At 36.4% G+C, this 27,406-nt stretch overlaps 3 protein-coding genes and 3 pseudogenes across 3 annotated transcripts; 5 read left to right on the top strand and 1 right to left on the bottom strand.

Moving 5' to 3' along the window:
• Nucleotides 1-206: 206 nt before the first annotated feature.
• Nucleotides 207-1,193, top strand: LOC148186951 (trace amine-associated receptor 1-like). The gene has a single exon (XM_088089395.1). It carries the CDS (start codon nucleotides 207-209, stop codon nucleotides 1,191-1,193), a length of 987 nt encoding a protein of 328 aa, XP_087945521.1.
• Nucleotides 1,194-4,653: 3,460 nt separating this feature from the next.
• Nucleotides 4,654-5,631, top strand: LOC148186952 (trace amine-associated receptor 1-like; annotated as a pseudogene).
• A 5,749-nt stretch (nucleotides 5,632-11,380) lies between these two features.
• LOC121940573 (trace amine-associated receptor 1-like) lies at nucleotides 11,381-12,355 on the top strand. The gene has a single exon (XM_042483309.2). The coding sequence runs from the start codon at nucleotides 11,381-11,383 to the stop codon at nucleotides 12,353-12,355; it is 975 nt and encodes a 324-aa protein (XP_042339243.2).
• Nucleotides 12,356-14,416: 2,061 nt separating this feature from the next.
• Nucleotides 14,417-15,046, bottom strand: LOC148186953 (general transcription factor II-I repeat domain-containing protein 2B-like). The gene has a single exon (XM_088089757.1). The coding sequence runs from the start codon at nucleotides 15,044-15,046 to the stop codon at nucleotides 14,417-14,419; it is 630 nt and encodes a 209-aa protein (XP_087945883.1).
• Nucleotides 15,047-16,945: 1,899 nt separating this feature from the next.
• LOC148186954 (trace amine-associated receptor 1-like) lies at nucleotides 16,946-17,853 on the top strand (annotated as a pseudogene).
• A 3,468-nt stretch (nucleotides 17,854-21,321) lies between these two features.
• On the top strand, nucleotides 21,322-22,295 carry LOC148186955 (trace amine-associated receptor 1-like; annotated as a pseudogene).
• Nucleotides 22,296-27,406: the final 5,111 nt, after the last annotated feature.

A 27,406-nucleotide genomic window follows, 5' to 3' on the forward strand; every position in this document is an offset into this window, starting at 1 on the left:
GCAGTTCCTGATCAGACGGCTTTTTCTGTGATGGTAGTAATGCTGATAAGTTTGAAGGTTCTGCACAGCTGCACATGTGATCAAGAATGCACATCAGCTCTCATGCATGGAAATATCTTATATTTTAATTTATAAATATAATGTGCTGCAAATGTCTGCCTTTTGCTAGTAATAACAAATGTAATGACTTGCAGAAACTCTGAAACATGGAACCTGAAGTCACCTTCAACAGGACTGACGTTTCGACTGCCGTACATCCGTGCTACAAAACAGATGATTCCAAACTCACACTGACAAAGACCCCTTCTGTTATATGTGTTCTGTTAAATACTTTCCTAATGTTACTGTCTATCATCACAGTATGTGGAAACCTTCTTGTAATAATCTCCATCATTTACTTCAAACAGCTCCACACTCCTACAAACTCTCTCATCCTCTCTCTGGCTGTGGCTGACCTGCTTGTTGGGATTGTAGTTTTTCCTTTCAGCATGGCGTTCTCTCTTAGCTCATGTATTTATCATGAGGTGATATTTTGCAAAGTGAGAAGCAGTTTTGACATATCACTGAGCACAGCTTCTATTCTGAACTTGTGTTGCATATCTGTTGACAGATATTGTGCAGTGTGTCAGCCTCTGACATACAGGACGAGGATAACTCATCGTGGTATTGTGGTCATGATCCTGCTGAGTTGGGGGGTTTCTGCTCTGATTGGAATTTGTGTCATAATTGCCGGACTAAACAATGACAAATGTGAGGAAAGGTGTTTAATTGATGTTCTCATAGAAAACACTATTGGACCTATTTTGTCATTTTATCTCCCAGTGATCATAATGCTCTGTATCTACCTAAAGATTTTCCTTGTGGCACAGAGACAGGCACGCAGCATCCAGAACACAAAGTCTGGAGCAACTGTCAGTAAGATGGAGAGAAAGGCCACCAAAACTCTGGCTATTGTTTTAGGAGTTTTTCTCCTCTGTTGGACTCCTTTCTTTCTTTGTATCACCGTTCTGCCGTTCATTAATGATTCAGTGCCGATTCCACTGATTGAAACTCTGAACTGGCTTACACTGTCAAATTCAATGCTCAATCCTTTTATTTATGCGTTCTTCTACAGCTGGTTCAGATCAGCTTTCAGGATCATCATTTCTGGAAAAATATTTCGCGGTGATTATACAAATTCAAAACTGCTTTGACTTGTAATAATTACTGATAAAGTGTATACTAGTGGATGGCACAACTGAAATGATTTTCTTAACACCGTCATGTAACTTATAAATTGAACAACGTGTACATTCATGAAAACATGATAAAAAAAATCATGAAGAAGCATTGTGTTTCAAAACAAAAGTAACAAGCATAAACAACTAAACAAAGTGAGTTAATGAAAACAAGAGTTTTATGTAATACTTGGAGCAAAATCACTTCTCTTGTAATAATTAGCGGAGTGGCCGGCCTCTGAGCGACTGAGCGTACATCGCTCCACATCGCTCTCATGCTCTGCTCAGAGAACTCTTCACTGTGCTTGAGTGTAGATGTCAGACTTCTCTCCATGCCAAAATAATAGAATAAAGACACATATTGGTTGGTATATTATATTGCCTCTGATTGTTTTCTTTTTAACCAAATTCTTCTCATCTCCACATAAATGAGACACAACTGGAAGGTTTTTTCACCTGCACCACCAGCTTTGTCAGAATTTCCTTCATAACTTTACCATGGCACAGTGCATTGGCCTGGCTGACACTACCAAGTACTTATTGATGTGTTTTAGTTACTTTCAGGATTGCTAACTCTTTTTCAATGAAAGATGATATCATTCACTCACTTGTATATTGCTACATTTGTTGAATAAGACTCAATAGAAAATCGATTAAACATTTGAATGTTGAGAGAACTATGGTGATTGTGCTATTGTGCACAACTTTCTTGCACTTCCAATCGACAAGAGTGTCATCGTAACCATAGGAACTCACTATGACTTAACTTCCAAAGCACTTAGCATCTTCTCTCCTCCTGCTTGTCTCACACCTGCTGCATGGCACCAGATGAGGGGGGTGGGGCTGCACTGATGGAACAACAACTATGAACTGTGGTTACTATGAGCAGCACGCATGGGAATTAATTGAAATATAATATATTTTTCTTTTCCTGAATGAGTATCTACATTAAATTGGTTCATAGTCACTTGTAGAAAAAAATCACTAAGAACAACAAAGTGACCAAGTTGGCAACACTGGGCACTTTGATAATTAGACTTTCACTGCTAAATAAGGTTGCAACTTGTTAGCACTTTCCTTAATTGATTAATTGATAAAACAATTGGTTAATCAATTAATTGTTGTGGAAAAAAAAAAAACTTTGCTTATGTCAAACAATACCAAATACCTCAAAGCAACATTGTGCATATACTATACAGCATTTCATAGCCGAAAAATTAATCATTTAAATTTCACACATTCGATGAAATTCTTAAAAACAGATTATTCGATCGCTGATTAATTATCATCCCTAACATGAACAAAACATAATTAACTAATAAAGGCTTTCGTTTTATTAGGGTCAAGCACCGACTGTAAGCGATTGCCAAAACCCTATTGAAACTACATTTTATTCTTACCTGAAACAAATTGCTTTTTAAAGGCTTGGGTTATTTAAAACTCATGAAACTTTGCGCACATGTCAGAACTGCTGAAAAATTTTAAAATTTAATTAACATAATTATTTTTATGTGAGATTAAATAACTCAGGAGTGCTCCCTATAAAATTTTTTACAAAGCGGCCCCCACTGTCTATTTTACCAAAATGCACAAACACTATTAGGCACATGTAATATGTAATATAGAAGATACACAAAAAGCCTCTTGGTGGAAGTCAGTCATTTTGAATATACTGTGAAATATCTGTGCATTTTTAGCCATTTACAAGGGTTACACTTTAAGGAATTCCTCCTTGAGATTTGACCCAATTTACTTCAAATTTTGCCCGTACCATCTTACGATCCTTGACATGAAAAGCCACTCAAAGCTTGGGTGTCCCATGAACCGCGTGACCATGGTGTAACATCAAACTTCCACGTTTTTTACTTACTTATTTATTAATGAATGAATGAATTGCTTTATTTCCAACCAAAAATTAAAACATTCTAAAAAATGTTAAAAAGCGTCCAAAAGGGAGTAGGTAAAAGTAAAACATATATGTCTCTACCCCTTTCTCATTTTTTTCTTCAAACTCATATTATTTCAACAAATTCCCCAATTTATTTACAACTATTGTACAAGCAACCATCCCCCGTTAACTTACCATCCTATTAAATAAATAAATAACTATCCAAGGTTCATTTACAAACCAAAATATTCCTCAGTGTTGCAAAATCAATAGAAACACCCCAATCTTTCCTCATCCATATGCCTGCCAAAATATAGTTTTTGTATATTTAAAAAAAAAATTGATTCATGTTCATTAACATTATCACTCATCATCTATACCTGTGTCTCTATATTGTGGTTTCCAAACAACATTAATTTAATTTTGTTAAAATTCAATAATGACTTTTTTATGCTAAACCACTGTTGTAATTTTCTCATTTCTGTTGTGATGTCCTCCAAAAACTGCTGTAAATTTTCCCCAGAGCAAAGTACATTGGTATCATCTGGAAATAATACACATTTCAATTTCTTGGATACCACTCATATATCTTTTATGTACAAAAACAAACAAAGAAACAAACAAAAACAGTTGTGGACCTAATACCGACCCCTGTGGCATCCCAACAGTCATGTCTAGGCACGTTGATATGTAATCACCCATTTGCACAAACTGCTGCCTGTTTTTCATGTAGCTTTTCGACCATTCCAACACAACCCCTCTTATACCATATTTTTCCAGTTTTTGGATTAACATGTCATGGTTTATGGTTTAAAACGCTTTTTAAAAAATCGATTAAAAGAAACTCCTGCTACATACTTCTTCATTAAAACATCCAGTAACTTATTCTATTAACACAATTGGTGCCAGTGTTGATCTATATGCTATGCTATGCTATATATATAACTGTATTGACTGTCTGATAGTAAATTATGCTTTTCAAAGAAATTATCCAACCTTCTGATAAACCGGTTTGCTAATATTTTAGAGAAATGATACAGGCCTGTAGTTGGTAAAATGCTGTTTGTCCCCGGCTTTATAAATAACTTATGAAATTGTATTTTGTATTTGCACCCCATCCATTCATGTAGGCTGTGCTGTTTAACATTTGTTCTCTAACGTTCTTAATTTTGGTTATGTCATAGCAGGGGGGCAGGGAGGGGCTACATTAGTTCCTGAAATTTTGTTTTTATTCTGTAAATCTTTATCTATTATGATTATTATCACAATGAAAACACATTTGATTGGACGATAAGTGAATGCATTCATTATGGTAATGAGATAGAGGTTGACAAAAAGGTCGTGCACTGTGGCAGAATAACAGGGAACACCCATCAGCTCTGATAAGGGGACCATCTTCAGTGTTTAAAACGTATGACAGACAAAAGTCTCTTGTAGTTTTGTATTGACAGATTAAAATTCAAAAACATTTTAAGATAAACATGCATCTTTTATACTTTGAAGACTGTTGATTCATAGTGGAAAACTGATTTACAGGAATGAAGAAACATGGCCCCAGATGTCATTGTTAACCATGCTGATGTGCATCCCTGTTATGAAAAATATAATGTTTCTTACATAATGACAACCACTCTTTCTATCAAATGTGTTTTATTACATATTTTTCTTGGCTTGTTGTCTGTTGTCACAGTATGTGGAAACCTTCTTGTAATAATCTCCATCATTTACTTCAAACAGCTCCACACTCCTACAAACTTTCTCATCCTCTCTCTGGCTGTGGCTGACCTGCTTGTTGGGGTTGTAGTTTTTCCTTTCAGCATGGCGTTCTCTCTTAGCTTCGTGTTTGTATTATGAACATTTATTTTGCAAAGTGCTTGAGACAGCTTTGATATAACACTGAGCATAGCTTCCATTCTGAATTTATGTTGCATATCTATTGACAGATATTATGCAGTGTGTCAGCCTCTGACATACAGAACTAAGATAAATGGTCATGTTGTTGTGATCATGATTCTGGTCAGCTGGAGTGTTTCTGCTGTGGTTGCAGTTGACCATACAGTGACAAGATTATACCAAGATAAATGTAAAGGAAAGTGTTTCATTCATGTTTTACTAGTAAATACAATAGGAGCTATTCTCTCCTTTTACCTGCCAGTGATCATAATGCTCTGTATCTACCTAAAGATTTTCCTTGTGGCACAGAGACAGGCACGCAGCATCCAGAACACAAAGTCTGGAGCAACTGTCAGTAAGATGGAGAAAAAGGCTACAATAACTTTGGCTATCATTATGGGAGTCTTTCTGATGTGCTGGACTCCTTTGTTTTTCTTTATGACTCTGAATGCTTTTAGTACTGATACTGTTTCACTTTTAATGTTGGAATCTCTGAACTGGCTTGCACTCTCCAATTCAATGCTCAATCCTTTTATTTATGCTTTCTTTTACAGCTGGTTCAGATCAGCTTTCAGGATCATAATTTCTGGGAAAATATTTAAGGGTGATTTTGCTGGCTCAAAACTACTTTGACATATTCTCTGGAGTGCTGAAAATAAATCTGTCCATCACTATGTTAGGCTGACATTTGTTTAACTGTACACTAAATTCTACTGGCCACCAGATTTCCACATTTTGTAATTGAACCGAAAAAAAAAAAAAAAGTAAATTAAATGTAAAATAATATGGACTTTTCTTGGCTTTGTTTTAACTTGCCCTTGGCACCAACTTAACTGTCCACCAACTCAAGTACAAAACTCACTGAACACTTTGTGATCTGTATGTCCCTTTGGAACAGCAGCTGTTATTAGCCTGTCATCACACAATAGTGGTTGGAGTTGCTATGTATGAAAGGTTATTAATTCCTTGGTTACTCAAAACATACTGGATGGATGTTTTTATCCATTATTTTTTTCACAGTTAAACTAAATTAAATTTCCCAAATATTTAATTAGACCCTTGTGACCTGGCCCCTTAAGCGTTGCAGGTGACTCTTGTCTTTGTCTAAATAGTCACAATAAAGCAGTAACATTATCAGCTTATATTATATCTTACATGAGAAGCCAAACTCTAGTACTTTGTGTACAAAGCGTAAACTAATTCATAATTGCAATGAACCTTTGACAGGACTCTCAAAAAAGACCCTCAAAAGGCTTTAGCTTGTTGTAAATTAATCTGACAGTTCTCACAAGGACTAAAGACTCTCCTTCATAAGTTCTTTTTTAACTTTAGAAAGGAACCTGAAATGCCACGTTGTATGAAAATGTGATATAAATGAAGTTGCATTGCCTCACAAGACAGGGAGAAGTTATATCTAAGTTATATCTATCACAGGCCAGTAGTTAGAAGGCAGCATGTGTTATGGTATGATATTGAGTGTGAATAAAATGCATTGGGTTTAGACTTTCTCTTATTTGGCATTTACTGTAGAGGAGAGAGAGAGAGCAAGATTAAAGCTTAATTTATGCCAAAACCCAATTGCTAATAATAATATTGGACCTTGAAAGTTTCTGACACAAAAATTCAAATTTTCCTTTACTCTGTTTAATCTAATAATGATAAAAAATATTAATAATAACAAAAGGTGTAACACTTTACTTAGAAAACAAAATACACTGAATGGACAAAAACATTTTCACAATGTTAATGTCTAAGTTACAGCATATTAAAACTTAATAAGCATGAGCAACATCATGCAGTATATATTTAATTATATATTCAATTAATTTTGTGTATGTCTGGTGTGTCCTGACATTTGTGTGTACAAATACTAAGATGTTTGTGTCAGTGAAACACTGCACTATCCTGCTTTCTATATTTTAAAACCTCGAGTACAGTTTCTATTGAGCTACGGTAGAAAGTGACACTTACTGAGTTCTGGATTTTTTGATTTTGGGTTAGTATGATTCCTGCTAAAATGCATTAAATAAAACTTATCATATTAATATGACATATGAAGGCATCGATTTTGGTTGGGTGTCCTCTATTGAATAATGCTGTAAATTAGAACATTTTCATCACAAAAAAGTGCAATTCTGGAGTGCAACAACAAACAATAATGCATATTGTGTTCAGGCTTTTTTAAATTACAAAACTTGGAGAATTATAACAAAATGTGTTACATTTTCCATTGTTACATAATCTGTACCCTGGTTTACTGAAGAAACGTGCTTAAACAGACCTGCAGAAGAAAAGAACACAAATATTTTCGAGATTACATTACATTGCAATATATTAATTTAGTTTACACTTTTGTACAAAGCAGTTTTAGTTAATACATCCCCCAACCTCAAACAGACAGGAATCAATCAAGTGCATTGACTTCATAGATAGAAGATAAAGATTATATCATTTTATGGTCCAAGGGTCAGTCTGAGCAGATGCACTTTCAGACTGCAACAGATAATGTAAAGAGTTTGTGTTGACCAAATTACAACGGGGAGTTTGTTTCTCAGTTTAAGAGTCGGGACAGCAAACAGTTGCAACTTTGTAGAGCCGTACCCATGCCCCTTTGTAGTTCGGGAGTCGCCTGCCCATTAGCACTAGTAAAGCGCAATGGACAAGCTGGGGTGTATGGTTTGATCATGTTACTGGACTTACGATGAGCTTTAGCAGTTCACAGCACAAAAGGCAAATGCAAATGTCTTGAATCAGATTGAGCAGGCTCAAGGAGTCAGTAGAGGGTACGGAAGAGCAGAGCAGTGTGAGGAAACTTGGGTAGGTTGAAGACCAGTCAGGCCACTGCATTCTGGATAAACTGCAGAGGTTGGATGGCACACGCAGCCACATCAGTCAGTTTTTATCAGCCAGTCTGACGGTGCAGTTAGTGAAGCTGTTGAGAAAGGTGTTTTAAACAGAGTGACCCACTGCTTTGGGGCAGCATCCCAGGAAACATAGTATCCTGGCTTTCAGCTGAACCGAGAGGCCGCTGAAGCAGACTGAGCATCCATACTGCAGGACATTTTGTATGCTTGAGCAATAGAAGACACTGAGGCTTTTCTTGCTGGCTCCAAATGTAAATCCTCTGTAGAACGTGACTGCAGATTAATTTCACATGGTAAGACCAGGACACGCACTGTCTACAAGTACCCCAGGTATTTGAATGATGTTGTTTTATGGGTTGATTGTGAATTATAACAGGAGCAATATAACTGTCTTGTGTGGCTTCGAAGATGACATCTTGTGTCGAGAATAAGAGCGTTCTCGTCACACCACTGAACCATTTTAAACAAATGGACAATTAGTGAGCAAAGACAAGATTGTTTTCGAGCAAACGTGCGAGTTGCCAGCTGAGCAGGGCCTGAGATGGTTTGTCTGGTGGCAAAACATAATAGCTCAGTGAAGACACCTTCAACTGTTTAAAAAAGAAATGGAAGAGGAGAGAAAGATCTGTAATTCTTTACATTGGAAGGGTTGAGTGTGAGTTCCTGTAAAAGGACTCTAGCTGCATTTGTGTTTGGAAAACCAGTTGTCAAAGAGATATTGATGAAGTGGGAGAGGACAGAAAATAGGTTTGGGGCGACTGGCTGGTGAAGTTGAGTGGAGATAGAGTCAAGAGGGCTTCCTCACTGTTTAAAACCTTGCAACATTTTAAGATACATTCTCACTATGTTTCTTTCCCTACACCTAAACACAGTAACTTTACTTGCCTAAACCCAACCTTCATAACTTTTGATTAGTTGCATAACTTAACATTAATATTATAATGTTATTTGTTGGGCGCATGTTAGTCTTGTGGGAATACAGACGATCCAAAGGATACCAGGATCACTATTACATCCATCCCCTGTATAACCAAAGTGAGAGCTTTGATAGCATACTCAGCGCCAAGTAAAACACATCTCCAGTGGGTGTTGGCTTGCACCATGGTTGTCCCTTGTCACCCATGCTTTTTGTGACATTCATGGACAGGATCTTAAGGCACATCTAGGGGGAGGAAGGGGGACTTTAGAATTGCGTCTTTGCTCTTTACACATGATGTGCCAAATACCAAATAGCTAAAAGCAACATTCTGCATATACTATACAGCATTTCATAGCCAAAAAATGAATCATTTAAATTTCACATGTTCGATGAAATTCTTAACAACAGATTATTCGATCGCTGATTAATTATCATCCCTAACATGAACAAAACATAATTAACTAATAAAGGCTTTCGTTTTATTAGGGTCAAGCACCGACTGTAAGCGATTGCCAAAACCCTATTGAAACTACATTTTTATTCTTACCTGAAACAAATTGCTTTTTAAAGGCTTGGGTTATTTAAAACTCATGAAACTTTAGCACATGTCAGAACTGCTGAAAAATTTTAAAATTTAATTAACATAATTATTTTTATGTGAGATAAAATAACTCAGGAGTGCTCCCTATAAAATTTTTTACAAAGCGGTCCCCACTGTCTATTTTGCCAAAATGCACAAACACTATTAGGCACATGTAATATGTAATATAGAAGATACACAAAAAGCCTCTTGGTGGAAGTCAGCCATTTTGAATATACTGTGAAATATCTGTGCATTTGTAGCCATTTACAAGGGTTACACTTTAAGGATTTCCCCCCTTAGATTTGACCCAATTTACTTCAAATTTTGCCCGTACCATCTTACGATCCTTGACATGAAAAGCCACTCAAAGCTTGGGTGTCCCATGAACCGCTTGACCATGGTGTAACGTCAAACTTCGTAGTTTTTTACTTACTTATTTATTAATGAATGAATGAATTGCTTTATTTCCAACCAAAAATTAAAACATTCTAAAAAATGTTAAAAAGCGTCCAAAAGGGAGTAGGTAAAAGTAAAACATATATGTCTCTACCCCTTTCTCATTTTTTTCTTCAAACTCATATTATTTCAACAAATTCCCCAATTTATTTACAACTATTGTACAAGCAACCGTCCCCCGTTAACTTACCATCCTATTAAATAAATAAATAACTATCCAAGGTTCATTTACAAACCAAAATATTCCTCAGTGTTGCAAAATCAATAGAAACACCCCAATCTTTCCTCATCCATGTACCTGCCAAAATATAGTTTTTGTATATTTAAAAAAAAATTGATTCATGTTCATTAACATTATCACTCATCATCTATACCTGTGTCTCTATATTGTGGTTTCCAAACAACATTAATTTAATTTTGTTAAAATTCAATAACGACTTTTTTATGCTAAACCACTGTTGTAATTTTCTCATTTCTGTTGTGACGTCCTCCAAAAGCTGCTGTAAATTTTCCCCAGAGCAAAGTACATTGGTATCATCTGGAAATAAAACACATTTCAATTTCTTGGATACCACTCATATATCTTTTATGTACAAAAAACAAACAAAGAAACACACAAAAACAGTTGTGGACCTAATACCGACCCCTGTGGCATCCCAACAGTCATGTCTAGGCACGTTGATATGTAATCACCCATTTGCACAAACTGCTGCCTGTTTTTCATGTAGCTTTTTGACCATTCAAACACAACCCCTCTTATACCATATTTTTCCAGTTTTTGGATTAACATGTCATGGTTTATGGTTTAAACCTCTTTTTAAAAAATCGATTAAAAGAAACTCCTGCTACATACTTCTTCATTAAAACATCCAGTAACTTATTCTATTAACACAATTGGTGCCAGTGTTGATCTATATGCTATATGCTATGCTATGCTATATATATAACTGTATTGACTGTCTGATAGTAAATTATGCTTTTCAAAGAAATTATCCAACCTTCTGATAAACCGGTTTGCTAATATTTTAGAGAACTGGGAGAGTAATGATACAGTCCTGTAGTTGGTAAAATGCTGTTTGTCCCCGGCTTTATAAATAACTTATGAAATTGTATTTTTGTATTTGCACCCCCATCCATTCATGTAGGCTGTGCTGTTTAACATTTGTTCTCTAACGTTCTTAATTTTGGTTATGTCATAAGGGGGGCAGGGGAGGGCTACATTAGTTTCTGAAATTTTGTTTTATTCTGTAAATCTTTATCTATTATGATTATTATCACAATGAAAACACATTTGATTGGACGATAAGTGAATGCATTCATTATGGTAATGAGATAGAGGTTGACAAAAAGGTCGTGCACTGTGGCAGAATAACAGGGAACACCCATCAGCTCTGATAAGGGGACCATCTTCAGTGTTTAAAACGTATGACAGACAAAAGTCTCTTGTAGTTTTGTATTGACAGATTAAAATTCAAAAACATTTTAAGATAAACATGCATCTTTTATACTTTGAAGACTGTCAATTCATAGTGGAAAACTGATTTACAGGAATGAAGAAACATGGCCCCAGATGTCATTGTTAACCATGCTGATGTGCATCCCTGTTATGAAAAATATAATGTTTCTTACATAATGACAAGCACTCTTTCTACCAAATGTGTTTTATTATATATTTTTCTTGGCTTGTTGTCTGTTGTCACAGTATGTGGAAACCTTCTTGTAATAATCTCCATCATTTACTTCAAACAGCTCCACACTCCTACAAACTTTCTCATCCTCTCTCTGGCTGTGGCTGACCTGCTTGTTGGGGTTGTAGTTTTTCCTTTCAGCATGGCGTTTGCTCTTAGCTCGTGTTTGTATTATGAACATTTATTTTGCAAAGTGCGAGACAGCTTTGATGTAACACTGAGCACAGCTTCCATTCTGAATTTATGTTGCATATCTATTGACAGATATTATGCAGTGTGTCAGCCTCTGACATACAGAACTAAGATAAATGTTAACATTGTTGTGGTCATGATCCTCATCAATTGGAGTGTTTCTGTTCTAGTTGCCATTGGCTTTATAATTCCGGGATTAAATCTTAAAAAATGTCAGGAAAATTGTTTTATTGATGCTCTACTTGCAAACATTTTGGGACCCATTTTTTCCTTTTACCTGCCAGTGATCATAATGCTCTGTATCTACCTAAAGATTTTCCTTGTGGCACAGAGACAGGCACGCAGCATCCAGAACACAAAGTCTGGAGCAACTGTCAGTAAGATGGAGAGAAAGGCCACCAAAACTCTGGCTGTTGTGATGGGAGTTTTCCTTTTCTGCTGGACTCCTTTTTTTCTTTGTTTTACTTTTCAGCTTTTAGATAATGTCTCAGTGCCAGTTCCTCTGATTGAAACTCTGAACTGGCTTGCACTGTCAAACTCAATGCTCAATCCATTTATTTATGCTTTTTTCTACAGCTGGTTCAGATCAGCTTTCAGGATTATCATTTCTGGGAAAATATTTCAAGGTAATTATGCCAACACTAAACTGCTGTGACATATAGTCTGGAGTGCTGAAATAGTCAACAGTCGAGTCAGTACAGAAATAAAATTGGCACAGTCAGTATCAAGCATGCGTCATTACACTCTGCGAACTGTATCTCAGCATCATGTTTTCTGTTTTTTTGTGTTTTTGTTGTACATCATGTGATATAAATGTTAATTTGGCAAACATTAACAGTTGGTAGTTATCTAACGTTACTGTGGATTGTAGCAATGTTTGATGAGCGAGGAAATCCTGTCTGACCGGCATCATCGCTCATTAAATACCTGAGCAAAATCCTGCCTGATGCAAAAGTCTACTACCTGCAGCCCAGGAGGGGAGCAGCTGTCATAGACAGGTTTTGGTAAACTGCAGTTCACTGGAGTAAACCAGCTGTCACAGATGTTACAAGGATGTGCAGTGAGGCAGGGACATACTCGTCTGACACTAACCACAGGTTGAGAGACACTGACACACACACACACACGCACACACACACACATGCTGTCTGATACAGGTTGTGATTATCTTCGGCACCCAGCCTGCGGACTCCGCCTACGGACTTGTGCCTGTGACCAAATCGTAGCTGCGAAAATATACAGTACAATAGCACGAGTGTGATATTGCTTTATTATAGTTTAGACCTAATTTGCATCTGCAGTCCCTCAGCAGGTCAGAAGAAATACACAGCACAAAGATATGACAATATGGAGTTGTACAAAAGGGAAAAAAGAATTACAGAAGTCGAAAAATACACACAATAGCACACGATATAAGGTGATACCAAGGGGAAGACACAAGACAGACATGAAGCTACACAAAAAGCACATCAATATACAAGACACAAAAAAAGCTACACACAACAGTGCATCACAAATGAATGCCTGTCAAATTAAAACCAAGTTATAAAGTAAAGAGATTAAGGTCAGTGAGCGCAGAGCTGAGCAACTTACTATTACTTACTAATAACTATCCAAGGTTCATTGACAAACCAAAATATTCCTCAGTGTTGCAAAATCAGTAGAAACACCCCAATCTTTCCTCATCTATATACTTGACAAAATTTATTTTTTGTATATTTAAAAAAAAATTAATTCATGTTCGTGCATTGTTTCAAACCATCACCCAACCCATTTCACATTTTTTTTTAAAAAAATTAAATTCTACTCTAAAATTAGCTGTCCACCTGAATAATAAAATGACTATTTCATTGAACAATGAAAAAATATGAATATATGCAAAATAATAGGCGATGGAAATATTTATCATACTTGGTGAATGTGATTTCTGCTCCTGGACCTCAGCGCATAGCGTCTGGACATCAGGGCTGTATGACGTCACCTTCATCTTTACACAGGATCGTAAGCTGTCATCTGTGAGGCGTGTGCGGTGTTTGTTTTTAATAAAGTTCATGTTGGAGAACACCTGCTCACATACATATGTGGATCCAAAGATCGACAGGACTCCAAGCGAATACTTTTTCATGTTCACATAAATGTCAGGGATAGCATTCCACGTTTCGAACACAAGTTTGTCAGGTTTGGGGAGGTTTTCAATATCGCTCCATTTGTGATTCTGAGCAAGAACGGCCTTCTGACGAGCAACATCTTCAAGATCAGTTGTCAAGCGTTTAAACTTGGACACCCATATGTCTTTGTCGGCTATGTCGGCCAGTTCCATCTCAAGATCAGGTTGACTCACACCTGCCAATGCAGTCGTATTCAGTTGGGATGGATCGATGTTTAGGGGAATGACAGGGAAGGATAATGTGTTTTTTTTCTCTCTGAACTCACAGAACCGTTTCCCAAACGATGTTTGCATTGCGATGATTGCAGAGTGTAAATACTCCGAATTTATCATGTTGTGAGCTTGTTTGAACTCCCTCAAATTGGGGAAGTGAGACAGTGTACCTCTCTGTATATCTCTGGCAAGCACTGTCAACTTGCGCTCGAAAGCCAAAACCTCCTCCAGCATGTGCAGGGCTGTGCGTCCTTTCCCCTGAAGAGCTGTGTTCAGCGTGTTCAGGTGCGCTGTCATGTCTACCATGAAGTGTAGTTTTTCCAGCCACTCAGGCTGTTACAGTTCAGGAAAGGTGAGCCCTTTGCTGCCCAGGAAAGTTTTCACTTCTTCCAGACACGCGGCAAAGCGTTTCAGCACCTCGCCTCTGGACAGCCACCGAACTTTGTTGTGCAGCAGATCAGAATATATGCTTTCCACCTCGTCCAGGAACAAACGGAACTGACGGTGATTTAAACCTTTTGCCATTATTTTATTAACAATCTGAATGACAACATTCATTACTTCTGTGCATTCTGGAGGAAATGCTTGAGCACACAGTGCCTCTTGATGCAGGATGCAGTGAAAAGTCAGCAGCTTTCTGTCCAGCGACTTCTGCATTAAAACCACAAAGCCCTTCTGTGCTCCTGTCATACACGATGCCCCATCAGTAGCCACTGACACCAGGTGGCTGGTGTTTATTCCTTTGGCTCTTAAACAACTCAAGACAGCCTCACAGATGTCCTCCCCCCATGTTTGGCCTTTTAGTGGTATCAGCTCAATCATTTCTTCCTGTGGCCCAGCAGAGTTTACATAAAACAGCGCTATTTGTTCAATATCACCTTTGTCTTTAGATTCATCACAGGCAATTGAGTACGCCACAGCTGAATTGAAGTCTTTAATTTGCTGTCTCGTGATGTCTTCTGCCATTTTTATGGTTCTGTCTTTGACAGTCTTTGCAGAGAGGGGCATATCCCTGATTTTCTGCACAATTTCACTCTTGTTTTTAAAGTCTGTGAATAGATGTTCAGAAATCTTAATGAATGATTTTTTTATATATTCTCCGTCTGTGAACGGCTTCCCGTGCCTGACTATTTCCTGAGCGGCCACAAAACTAGCATATGTAGTTGAATTAGCAGACTTCATCCACTTCTTGAAATGATTTTTGCTCAGATCAACCTTACGCATCAGTTCCAAAACGGCTTTTTCCTCTCATCTCGATCTGGATATTTTTGAGCAAAGGCTGCGTGTTTATTCTGGAAATGTCTTGCCACATTTGACTTTTTGTTGTTTGCAAGTTTCTCGTTACATATTAAGCATACTGGTAAACCAGTCTTGTCAGCAGTGAAAGCAAATGAATCTGCTCACGTAGCATTAAACATTCTGTTTTCTTCAGACACTTTTCTTATCTTAGAATTCTCCATAGTTGGCCTACCTGGGGTCGAAAAGTTCAAGAAATCACATGCTGGCGGGTGTTGCACATTGGCGGTTGTGATGCATATTAAGAGCGACAAAAATCTTTAACATGTTTTATTTAGATTTTACAAGATCACTTTAACCTTCAAATTTAGAATTACATTATAAAAACTAACGATAAAATACATTTTAATGAAATATTCATTTTATAAATATTTATATTTTCCAAAGCCAGAGAGAGCCGCAGCAGAGGGATGAAAGAGCCACATGCGGCTCTGGTTGCCGACCCCTGCCCCAGAGCAAAGTACATTGGTATCATCTGGGAATAAAACACATTTCAATTCCTTGGATACCACTTGTATATCTTTTATGTACAAAAAACAAACAAAGAAACAAACAAAAACAGTGGTGGACCTAATACCGGCCCCTGTGGCATCCCAACAGTCATGTCTAGGCACGTTGATATGTAATCACCCATTTGCACAAACTGCTGCCTGTTTTCATGTAGCTTTTCGACCATTCCAACACAACCCCTCTTATACCATATTTTTCCAGTTTTTGGATTAACATGTCATGGTTTATGGTTTAAAACGCTTTTTAAAAAATTGATTCAAAGAAACTCCTGCTACATAATTCTTCATTAAAACATCCAGTAACTTATTCTATTAACACAATTGGTGCCAGTGTTGATCTATATGCTATATGCTATGCTATGCTATATATATAACTGTATTGACTGTCTGATAGTAAATTATGCTTTTCAAAGAAATTATCCAACCTTCTGATAAACCGGTTTGCTAATATTTTAGAGAACTGGGAGAGTAATGATACAGTCCTGTAGTTGGTAAAATGCTGTTTGTCCCCGGCTTTATAAATAACTTATAAAATTGTATTTTTGTATTTGCACCCCCATCCATTCATGTAGGCTGTGCTGTTTAACATTTGTTCTCTAACGTTCTTAATTTTGGTTATGTCATAAGGGGGGCAGGGGAGGGGCTACATTAGTTTCTGAAATTTTGTTTTTATTCTGTAAATCTTTATCTATTATGATTATTATCACAATGAAAACACATTTGATTGGACGATAAGAGAATGCATTCATTATGGTAATGAGATAGAGGTTGACAAAAAGGTCGTGCACTGTGGCAGAATAACAGGGAACACCCATCAGCTCTGATAAGGGGACCATCTTCAGTGTTTAAAACGTATGACAGACAAAAGTCTCTTGTAGTTTTGTATTGACAGATTAAAATTCAAAAACATTTTAAGATAAACATGCATCTTTTATACTTTGAAGACTGCTATTCATAGTGGAAAACTGATTTACAGGAATGAAGAAACATGGCCCCAGATGTCATTGGTAACCATGCTGATGTGCATCCCTGTTATGAAAAATATAATGTTACTTACATAATGACAACCACTCTTTCTACCAAATGTGTTTTATTACATATTTTTCTTGGCTTGTTGTCTGTTGTCACAGTATGTGGAAACCTTCTTGTAATAATCTCCATCATTTACTTCAAACAGCTCCACACTCCTACAAACTTTCTCATCCTCTCTCTGGCTGTGGCTGACCTGCTTGTTGGGGTTGTAGTTTTTCCTTTCAGCATGGCGTTCTCTCTTAGCTCGTGTTTGTATTATGAACATTTATTCTGCAAAGTGCTAGACAGCTTTGATATAACACTGAGCACAGCTTCCATTCTGAATTTATGTTGCATATCTATTGACAGATATTATGCAGTGTGTCAGCCTCTGACATACAGAACTAAGATAAATGGTCATGTTGTTGTGATCATGATTCTGGTCAGCTGGAGTGTTTCTGCTGTGGTTGCAGTTGACCATACAGTGACAAGATTATACCAAGGTAAATGTAAAGGAAAGTGTTTCATTCATGTTTTACTAGTAAATACAATAGGAGCTATTCTCTCCTTTTACCTGCCAGTGATTATAATGCTCTGTATCTACCTAAAGATTTTCCTTGTGGCACAGAGACAGGCACGCAGCATCCAGAACACAAAGTCTGGAGCAACTGTCAGTAAGATGGAGAGAAAGGCCACCAAAACTCTGGCTATTGTTTTAGGAGTTTTCTCCTCTGTTGGACTCCTTTCTTTCTTTGTATCACCGTTCTGCCGTTCATTAATGATTCAGTGCCGATTCCACTGATTGAAACTCTGAACTGGCTTACACTGTCAAATTCAATGCTCAATCCATTTATTTATGCGTTCTTCTACAGCTGGTTCAGATCAGCTTTCAGGATCATCATTTCTGGAAAAATATTTCATGTGATTATACAAATTCAAAACTGCTTTGACTTGTAATAATTACTGATAACGTGTATACTAGTGGATGGCACAACTGAAATGATTTTCTTAACACTGTCATGTATCTTATAAATTGAACAAAGTGTACATTCATGAAAACATGATAAAAAAAATCACGAAGAAGCATTGTGTTTCAAAACAAAAGTAACAAGCATAAACAACTAAACAAAGTGAGTTAATTAAAACAAGAGTTTTATATAATACTTGGAGCAAAATCACTTCTCTTGTAATAATTAGCGGAGTGGCCGGCCTCTGAGCGACTGAGCGTACATCGCTCCACATCGCTCTCATGCTCTGCTCAGAGAACTCTTCACTGTGCTTGAGTGTAGATGTCAGACTTCTCTCCATGCCAAAATAATAGAATAAAGACACATATTGGTTGGTATATTATATTGCCTCTGATCGTTTTCTTTTTAACCAAATTCTTCTCATCTCCACATAAATGAGACACAACTGGAAGGTTTTTTCACCTGCACCACCAGTTTTGTCAGAATTTCCTTCATAACTTTACCATGGCACAGTGCATTGGCCTGGCTGACACTATCAAGTACTTATTGATGTGTTTTAGTTACTTTCAGGATTGCTAACTCTTTTTCAATGAAGGATGATGTCATTCACTCACTTGTATATTGCTACATTTGTTGAATAAGACTCAATAGAAAATCGATTAAACATTTGAATGTTGAGAGAACTATGGTGATTGTGCTATTGTGCACAACTTTCGTGCACTTCCAATCGACAAGAGTGTCATCGTAACCATAGGAACTCACTATGACTTAACTTCCAAAGCACTTAGCATCTTCTCTCCTCCTGCTTGTCTCACACCTGCTGCATGGCACCAGATGAGGGGTGGGGGGGCTGCACTGATGGAACAACAACTATGAACTGTGGTTACTATGAGCAGCACGCATGGGAATTAATTGAAATATAATATATTTTTCTTTTCCTGAATGAGTATCTACATTAAATTGGTTCATAGTCACTTGTAGAAAAAAATCACTAAGAGCAACAAAGTGACCAAGTTGGCAACACTGGGCACTTTGATAATTAGACTTTCACTACTAAATAAGGTTGCAACTTGTTAGCACTTTCCTTAATTGATTAATTGATAAAACAATTGGTTAATCAATTAATTGTTATGTGGAAAAAAAAAACTTTGCTTATGTCAAACAATACCAAATACCTCAAAGCAACATTGTGCATATACTATACAGCATTTCATAGCGAAAAATTAATCATTTAAATTTCACACATTCGATGAAATTCTTAAAAACAGATTATTCGATCGCTGATTAATTATCATCCCTAACATGAACAAAACAAAATTAACTAATAAAGGCTTTCGTTTTATTAGGGTCAAGCACCGACTGTAAGCGATTGCCAAAACCCTATTGAAACTACATTTTTATTCTTACCTGAAACAAATTGCTTTTTAAAGGCTTGGGTTATTTAAAACTCATGAAACTTTGCGCACATGTCAGAACTGCTGAAAAATTTTAAAATTTAATTAACATAATTATTTTTATGTGAGATTAAATAACTCAGGAGTGCTCCCTATAAAATTTTTTACAAAGCGCCCCCCACTGTCTATTTTAACAAAATGCACAAACACTATTAGGCACATGTAATATGTAATATAGAAGATACACAAAAAGCCTCTTGGTGGAAGTCAGTCATTTTGAATATACTGTGAAATATCTGTGCATTTTTAGCCATTTACAAGGGTTACACTTTAAGGAATTCCTCCTCGAGATTTGACCCAATTTACTTCAAATTTTGCCCGTACCATCTTACGATCCTTGACATGAAAAGCCACTCAAAGCTTGGGTGTCCCATGAACCGCGTGACCATGGTGTAACATCAAACTTCCACGTTTTTTACTTACTTATTTATTAATGAATGAATGAATTGCTTTATTTCCAACCAAAAATTAAAACATTCTAAAAAATGTTAAAAAGCGTCCAAAAGGGAGTAGGTAAAAGTAAAACATATATGTCTCTACCCCTTTCTCATTTTTTTCTTCAAACTCATATTATTTCAACAAATTCCCCAATTTATTTACAACTATTGTACAAGCAACCATCCCCCGTTAACTTACCATCCTATTAAATAAATAAATAACTATCCAAGGTTCATTTACAAACCAAAATATTCCTCAGTGTTGCAAAATCAATAGAAACACCCCAATCTTTCCTCATCCATGTACCTGCCAAAATATAGTTTTTGTATATTTAAAAAAAAAATTGATTCATGTTCATTAACATTATCACTCATCATCTATACCTGTGTCTCTATATTGTGGTTTCCAAACAACATTAATTTAATTTTGTTAAAATTCAATAATGACTTTTTTATGCTAAACCACTGTTGTAATTTTCTCATTTCTGTTGTGATGTCCTCCAAAAACTGCTGTAAATTTTCCCCAGAGCAAAGTACATTGGTATCATCTGGAAATAATACACATTTCAATTTCTTGGATACCACTCATATATCTTTTATGTACAAAAAACAAACAAAGAAACAAACAAAAACAGTTGTGGACCTAATACCGACCCCTGTGGCATCCCAACAGTCATGTCTAGGCACGTTGATATGTAATCACCCATTTGCACAAACTGCTGCCTGTTTTTCATGTAGCTTTTCGACCATTCCAACACAACCCCTCTTATACCATATTTTTCCAGTTTTTGGATTAACATGTCATGGTTTATGGTTTAAACCTCTTTTTAAAAAATCGATTAAAAGAAACTCCTGCTACATACTTCTTCATTAAAACATCCAGTAACTTATTCTATTAACACAATTGGTGCCAGTGTTGATCTATATGCTATATGCTATGCTATGCTATGCTATATATATAACTGTATTGACTGTCTGATAGTAAATTATGCTTTTCAAAGAAATTATCCAACCTTCTGATAAACCGGTTTGCTAATATTTTAGAGAAATGATACAGGCCTGTAGTTGGTAAAATGCTGTTTGTCCCCGGCTTTATAAATAACTTATGAAATTGTATTTTTGTATTTGCACCCCCATCCATTCATGTAGGCTGTGCTGTTTAACATTTGTTCTCTAACGTTCTTAATTTTGGTTATGTCATAACGGGGGCAGGGGAGGGGCTACATTAGTTCCTGAAATTTTGTTTTTATTCTGTAAATCTTTATCTATTATGATTATTATCACAATGAAAACACATTTGATTGGACGATAAGTGAATGCATTCATTATGGTAATGAGATAGAGGTTGACAAAAAGGTCGTGCACTGTGGCAGAATAACAGGGAACACCCATCAGCTCTGATAAGGGGACCATCTTCAGTGTTTAAAACGTATGACAGACAAAAGTCTCTTGTAGTTTTGTATTGACAGATTAAAATTCAAAAACATTTTAAGATAAACATGCATCTTTTATACTTTGAAGACTGTTGATTCATAGTGGAAAACTGATTTACAGGAATGAAGAAACATGGCCCCAGATGTCATTGGTAACCATGCTGATGTGCATCCCTGTTATGAAAAATATAATGTTTCTTACATAATGACAACCACTCTTTCTATCAAATGTGTTTTATTACATATTTTTCTTGGCTTGTTGTCTGTTGTCACAGTATGTGGAAACCTTCTTGTAATAATCTCCATCATTTACTTCAAACAGCTCCACACTCCTACAAACTTTCTCATCCTCTCTCTGGCTGTGGCTGACCTGCTTGTTGGGGTTGTAGTTTTTCCTTTCAGCATGGCGTTCTCTCTTAGCTCGTGTTTGTATTATGAACATTTATTTTGCAAAGTGCGAGACAGCTTTGATATAACACTGAGCATAGCTTCCATTCTGAATTTATGTTGCATATCTATTGACAGATATTATGCAGTGTGTCAGCCTCTGACATACAGAACTAAGATAAATGGTCATGTTGTTGTGATAATGATTCTGGTCAGCTGGAGTGTTTCTGCTGTGGTTGCAGTTGACCATACAGTGACAAGATTATACCAAGATAAATGTAAAGGAAAGTGTTTCATTCATGTTTTACTAGTAAATACAATAGGAGCTATTCTCTCCTTTTACCTGCCAGTGATCATAATGCTCTGTATCTACCTAAAGATTTTCCTTGTGGCACAGAGACAGGCACGCAGCATCCAGAACACAAAGTCTGGAGCAACTGTCAGTAAGATGGAGAAAAGGCTACAATAACTTTGGCTATCATTATGGGAGTCTTTCTGATGTGCTGGACTCCTTTGTTTTTCTTTATGACTCTGAATGCTTTTAGTACTGATACTGTTTCACTTTTAATGTTGGAATCTCTGAACTGGCTTGCACTCTCCAATTCAATGCTCAATCCTTTTATTTATGCTTTCTTTTACAGCTGGTTCAGATCAGCTTTCAGGATCATAATTTCTGGGAAAATATTTAAGGGTGATTTTGCTGGCTCAAAACTACTTTGACATATTCTCTGGAGTGCTGAAAATAAATCTGTCCATCACTATGTTAGGCTGACATTTGTTTAACTGTACACTAAATTCTACTGGCCACCAGATTTCCACATTTTGTAATTGAACCGAAAAAAAAAAAAAAAGTAAATTAAATGTAAAATAATATGGACTTTTCTTGGCTTTGTTTTAACTTGCCCTTGGCACCAACTTAACTGTCCACCAACTCAAGTACAAAACTCACTGAACACTTTGTGGTCTGTATGTCCCTTTGGAACAGCAGCTGTTATTAGCCTGTCATCACACAATAGTGGTTGGAGTTGCTATGTATGAAAGGTTATTAATTCCTTGGTTACTCAAAACATACTGGATGGATGTTTTTATCCATTATTTTTTTCACAGTTAAACTAAATTAAATTTCCCAAATATTTAATTAGACCCTTGTGACCTGGCCCCTTAAGCGTTGCAGGTAACTCTTGTCTTTGTCTAAATAGTCACAATAAAGCAGTAACATTATCAGCTTATATTATATCTTACATGAGAAGCCAAACTCTAGTACTTTGTGTACAAAGCGTAAACTAATTCATAATTGCAATGAACCTTTGACAGGACTCTCAAAAAAGACCCTCAAAAGGCTTTAGCTTGTTGTAAATTAATCAGACAGTTCTCACAAGGACTAAAGACTCTCCTTCATAAGTTCTTTTTTTTAACTTTAGAAAGGAACCTGAAATGCCACGTTGTATGAAAATGTGATATAAATGAAGTTGCATTGCCTCACAAGACAGGGAGAAGTTATATCTAAGTTATATCTATCACAGGCCAGTAGTTAGAAGGCAGCATGTGTTATGGTATGATATTGAGTGTGAATAAAATGCATTGGGTTTAGACTTTCTCTTATTTGGCATTTACTGTAGAGGAGAGAGAGAGTAAGATTAAAGCTTAATTTATGCCAAAACCCAATTGCTAATAATAATATTGGACCTTGAAAGTTTCTGACACAAAAATTTAAATTTTCCTTCACTCTGTTTAATCTAAGAATGATAAAAAATATTAATAATAACAAAAGGTGTAACACTTTACTTAGAAAACAAAATACACTGAATGAACAAAAACATTTTCACAATGTTAATGTCTAAGTTACAGCATATTAAAACTTAATAAGCATGAGCAACATCATGCAGTATATATTTAATTATATATTCAATTAATTTTGTGTATGTCTGGTGTGTCCTGACATTTGTGTGTACAAATACTAAGATGTTTGTGTCAGTGAAACACTGCACTATCCTGCTTTCTATATTTTAAAACCTCGAGTACAGTTTCTATTGACTTACGGTAGAAAGTGACACTTACTGAGTTCTGGATTTTTTGATTTTGGGTTAGTATGAGTCCTGCTAAAATGCATTAAATAAAACTTATCATATTAATATGACATATGAAGGCATCGATTTTGGTTGGGTGTCCTCTATTGAATAATGCTGTAAATTAGAACATTTTCATCACAAAAAAGTGCAATTCTGGAGTGCAACAACAAACAATAATGCATATTGTGTTCAGGCTTTTTTAAATTACAAAACTTGAGAATTATTACAAAATGTGTTACATTTTCCATTGTTACATAATCTGTACCCTGGTTTACTGAAGAAACGTGCTTAAACAGACCTGCAGAAGAAAAGAACACAAATATTTTCGAGATTACATTACATTGCAATATATTAATTTAGTTTACACTTTTGTACAAAGCAGTTTTAGTTAATACATCCCCCAACCTCAAACAGACAGGAATCAATCAAGTGCATTGACTTCATAGATAGAAGATAAAGATTATATCATTTTATGGTCCAAGGGTCAGTCTGAGCAGATGCACTTTCAGACTGCAACAGATAATGTAAAGAGTTTCTGTTGACCAAATTACAACGGGGAGTTTGTTTCTCAGTTTAAGAATCAGGACAGCAAACAGTTGCAACTTTGTAGAGCCGTACCCATGCCCCTTTGTAGTTCGGGAGTCGCCTGCCTATTAGCACTAGTAAAGTGCAGTGGACAAGCTGGGGTGTATGGTTTGATCATGTTACTGGACTTACGATGAGCTTTAGCAGTTCACAGCACAAAAGGCAAATGCAAATGTCTTGAATCAGATTGAGCAGGCTCAAGGAGTCAGTAGAGGGTACGGAAGAGCAGAGCAGTGTGAGGAAACTTGGGTAGGTTGAAGACCAGTCAGGCCACTGCATTCTGGATAAACTGCAGAGGTTGGATGGCACATGCAGCCACATCAGTCAGTTTTTATCAGCCAGTCTGAGGGTGCAGTTAGTGAAGCTGTTGAGAAAGGTGTTTTAAACAGAGTGACCCACTGCTTTGGGGCAGCATCCCAGGAAACATAGTATCCTGGCTTTCAGCTGAACCGAGAGGCCGCTGAAGCAGACTGAGCATCCATACTGCAGGACATTTTGTATGCTTGAGCAATAGAAGACACTGAGGCTTTTCTTGCTGGCTCCAAATGTAAATCCTCTGTAGAACGTGACTGCAGATTAATTTCACATGGTAAGACCAGGACACGCACTGTCTACAAGTACCCCAGGTATTTGAATGATGTTGTTTTATGGGTTGATTGTGAATTATAACAGGAGCAATATAACTGTCTTGTGTGGCTTCAAGATGACATCTTGTGTCGAGAATAAGAGCGTTCTGGTCACACCACTGAACCATTTTAAACATATGGACAATTAGTGAGCAAAGACAAGATTGTTTTCGAGCAAACGTGCGAGTTGCCAGCTGAGCAGGGCCTGAGATGGTTTGTCTGGTGGCAAAACATAATAGCTCAGTGAAGACACCTTCAACTGTTTAAAAAAGAAATGGAAGAGGAGAGAAAGATCTGTAATTCTTTACATTGGAAGGGTTGAGTGTGAGTTCCTGTAAAAGGACTCTAGCTGCATTTGTGTTTGGAAAACCAGTTGTCAAAGAGATATTGATGAAGTGGGAGAGGACAGAAAATAGGTTTGGGGCGACTGGCTGGTGAAGTTGAGTGGAGATAGAGTCAAGAGGGCTTCCTCACTGTTTAAAACCTTGCAACATTTTAAGATACATTCTCACTATGTTTCTTTCCCTACACCTAAACACAGTAACTTTACTTGCCTAAACCCAACCTTCATAACTTTTGATTAGTTGCATAACTTAACATTAATATTATAATGTTATTTGTTGGGCGCATGTTAGTCTTGTGGGAATACAGACGATCCAAAGGATACCAGGATCACTATTACATCCATCCCCTGTATAACCAAAGTGAGAGCTTTGATAGCATACTCAGCGCCAAGTAAAACACATCTCCAGTGGGTGTTGGCCTGCACCATGGTTGTCCCTTGTCACCCATGCTTTTTGTGACATTCATGGACAGGATCTTAAGGCACATCTAGGGGGAGGAAGGGGGACTTTAGAATTGCGTCTTTGCTCTTTACACATGATGTGCCAAATACCAAATAGCTAAAAGCAACATTCTGCATATACTATACAGCATTTCATAGCCAAAAAATTAATCATTTAAATTTCACATGTTCGATGAAATTCTTAACAACAGATTATTCGATCGCTGATTAATTATCATCCCTAACATGAACAAAACATAATTAACTAATAAAGGCTTTCGTTTTATTAGGGTCAAGCACCGACTGTGGCGATTGCCAAAACCCTATTGAAACTACATTTTTATTCTTACCTGAAACAAATTGCTTTTTAAAGGCTTGGGTTATTTAAAACTCATGAAACTTTGCGCACATGTCAGAACTGCTGAAAAATTTTAAAATTTAATTAACATAATTATTTTTATGTGAGATTAAATAACTCAGGAGTGCTCCCTATAAAATTTTTTACAAAGCGGTCCCCACTGTCTATTTTGCCAAAATGCACAAACACTATTAGGCACATGTAATATGTAATATAGAAGATACACAAAAAGCCTCTTGGTGGAAGTCAGCCATTTTGAATATACTGTGAAATATCTGTGCATTTGTAGCCATTTACAAGGGTTACACTTTAAGGATTTCCCCCCTTAGATTTGACCCAATTTACTTCAAATTTTGCCCGTACCATCTTACGATCCTTGACATGAAAAGCCACTCAAAGCTTGGGTGTCCCGTGAACCGCGTGACCATGGTGTAACGTCAAACTTCGTAGTTTTTTACTTACTTATTTATTAATGAATGAATGAATTGCTTTATTTCCAACCAAAAATTAAAACATTCTAAAAAATGTTAAAAAGCGTCCAAAAGGGAGTAGGTAAAAGTAAAACATATATGTCTCTACCCCTTTCTCATTTTTTTCTTCAAACTCATATTATTTCAACAAATTCCCCAATTTATTTACAACTATTGTACAAGCAACCGTCCCCCGTTAACTTACCATCCTATTAAATAAATAAATAACTATCCAAGGTTCATTTACAAACCAAAATATTCTTCAGTGTTGCAAAATCAATAGAAACACCCCAATCTTTCCTCATCCATGTACCTGCCAAAATATAGTTTTTGTATATTTAAAAAAAAAATTTATTCATGTTCATTAACATTATCACTCATCATCTATACCTGTGTCTCTATATTGTGGTTTCCAAACAACATTAATTTAATTTTGTTAAAATTCAATAACGACTTTTTTATGCTAAACCACTGTTGTAATTTTCTCATTTCTGTTGTGACGTCCTCCAAAAGCTGCTGTAAATTTTCCCCAGAGCAAAGTACATTGGTATCATCTGGAAATAAAACACATTTCAATTTCTTGGATACCACTCATATATCTTTTATGTACAAAAAACAAACAAAGAAACACACAAAAACAGTTGTGGACCTAATACCGACCCCTGTGGCATCCCAACAGTCATGTCTAGGCACGTTGATATGTAATCACCCATTTGCACAAACTGCTGCCTGTTTTTCATGTAGCTTTTTGACCATTCAAACACAACCCCTCTTATACCATATTTTTCCAGTTTTTGGATTAACATGTCATGGTTTATGGTTTAAACCTCTTTTAAAAATCGATTAAAAGAAACTCCTGCTACATACTTCTTCATTAAAACATCCAGTAACTTATTCTATTAACACAATTGGTGCCAGTGTTGATCTATATGCTATATG

Source organism: Plectropomus leopardus, chromosome 16 (assembly GCF_026936395.1).
Source record: "Plectropomus leopardus strain MGB_pleo_1.0 chromosome 16, ASM2693639v1, whole genome shotgun sequence".
NCBI lineage: Eukaryota > Metazoa > Chordata > Actinopteri > Perciformes > Serranidae > Plectropomus > Plectropomus leopardus.

Coding starts and splice junctions, on each gene's coding strand:
- LOC148186951 (XM_088089395.1), top strand. CDS start 207: ATGGAACCTGAAGTCACCTTCAACAGGACTGACGTTTCGACTGCCGTA.
- LOC121940573 (XM_042483309.2), top strand. CDS start 11,381: ATGGCCCCAGATGTCATTGTTAACCATGCTGATGTGCATCCCTGTTAT.
- LOC148186953 (XM_088089757.1), bottom strand. CDS start 15,046: ATGGCAGAAGACATCACGAGACAGCAAATTAAAGACTTCAATTCAGCT.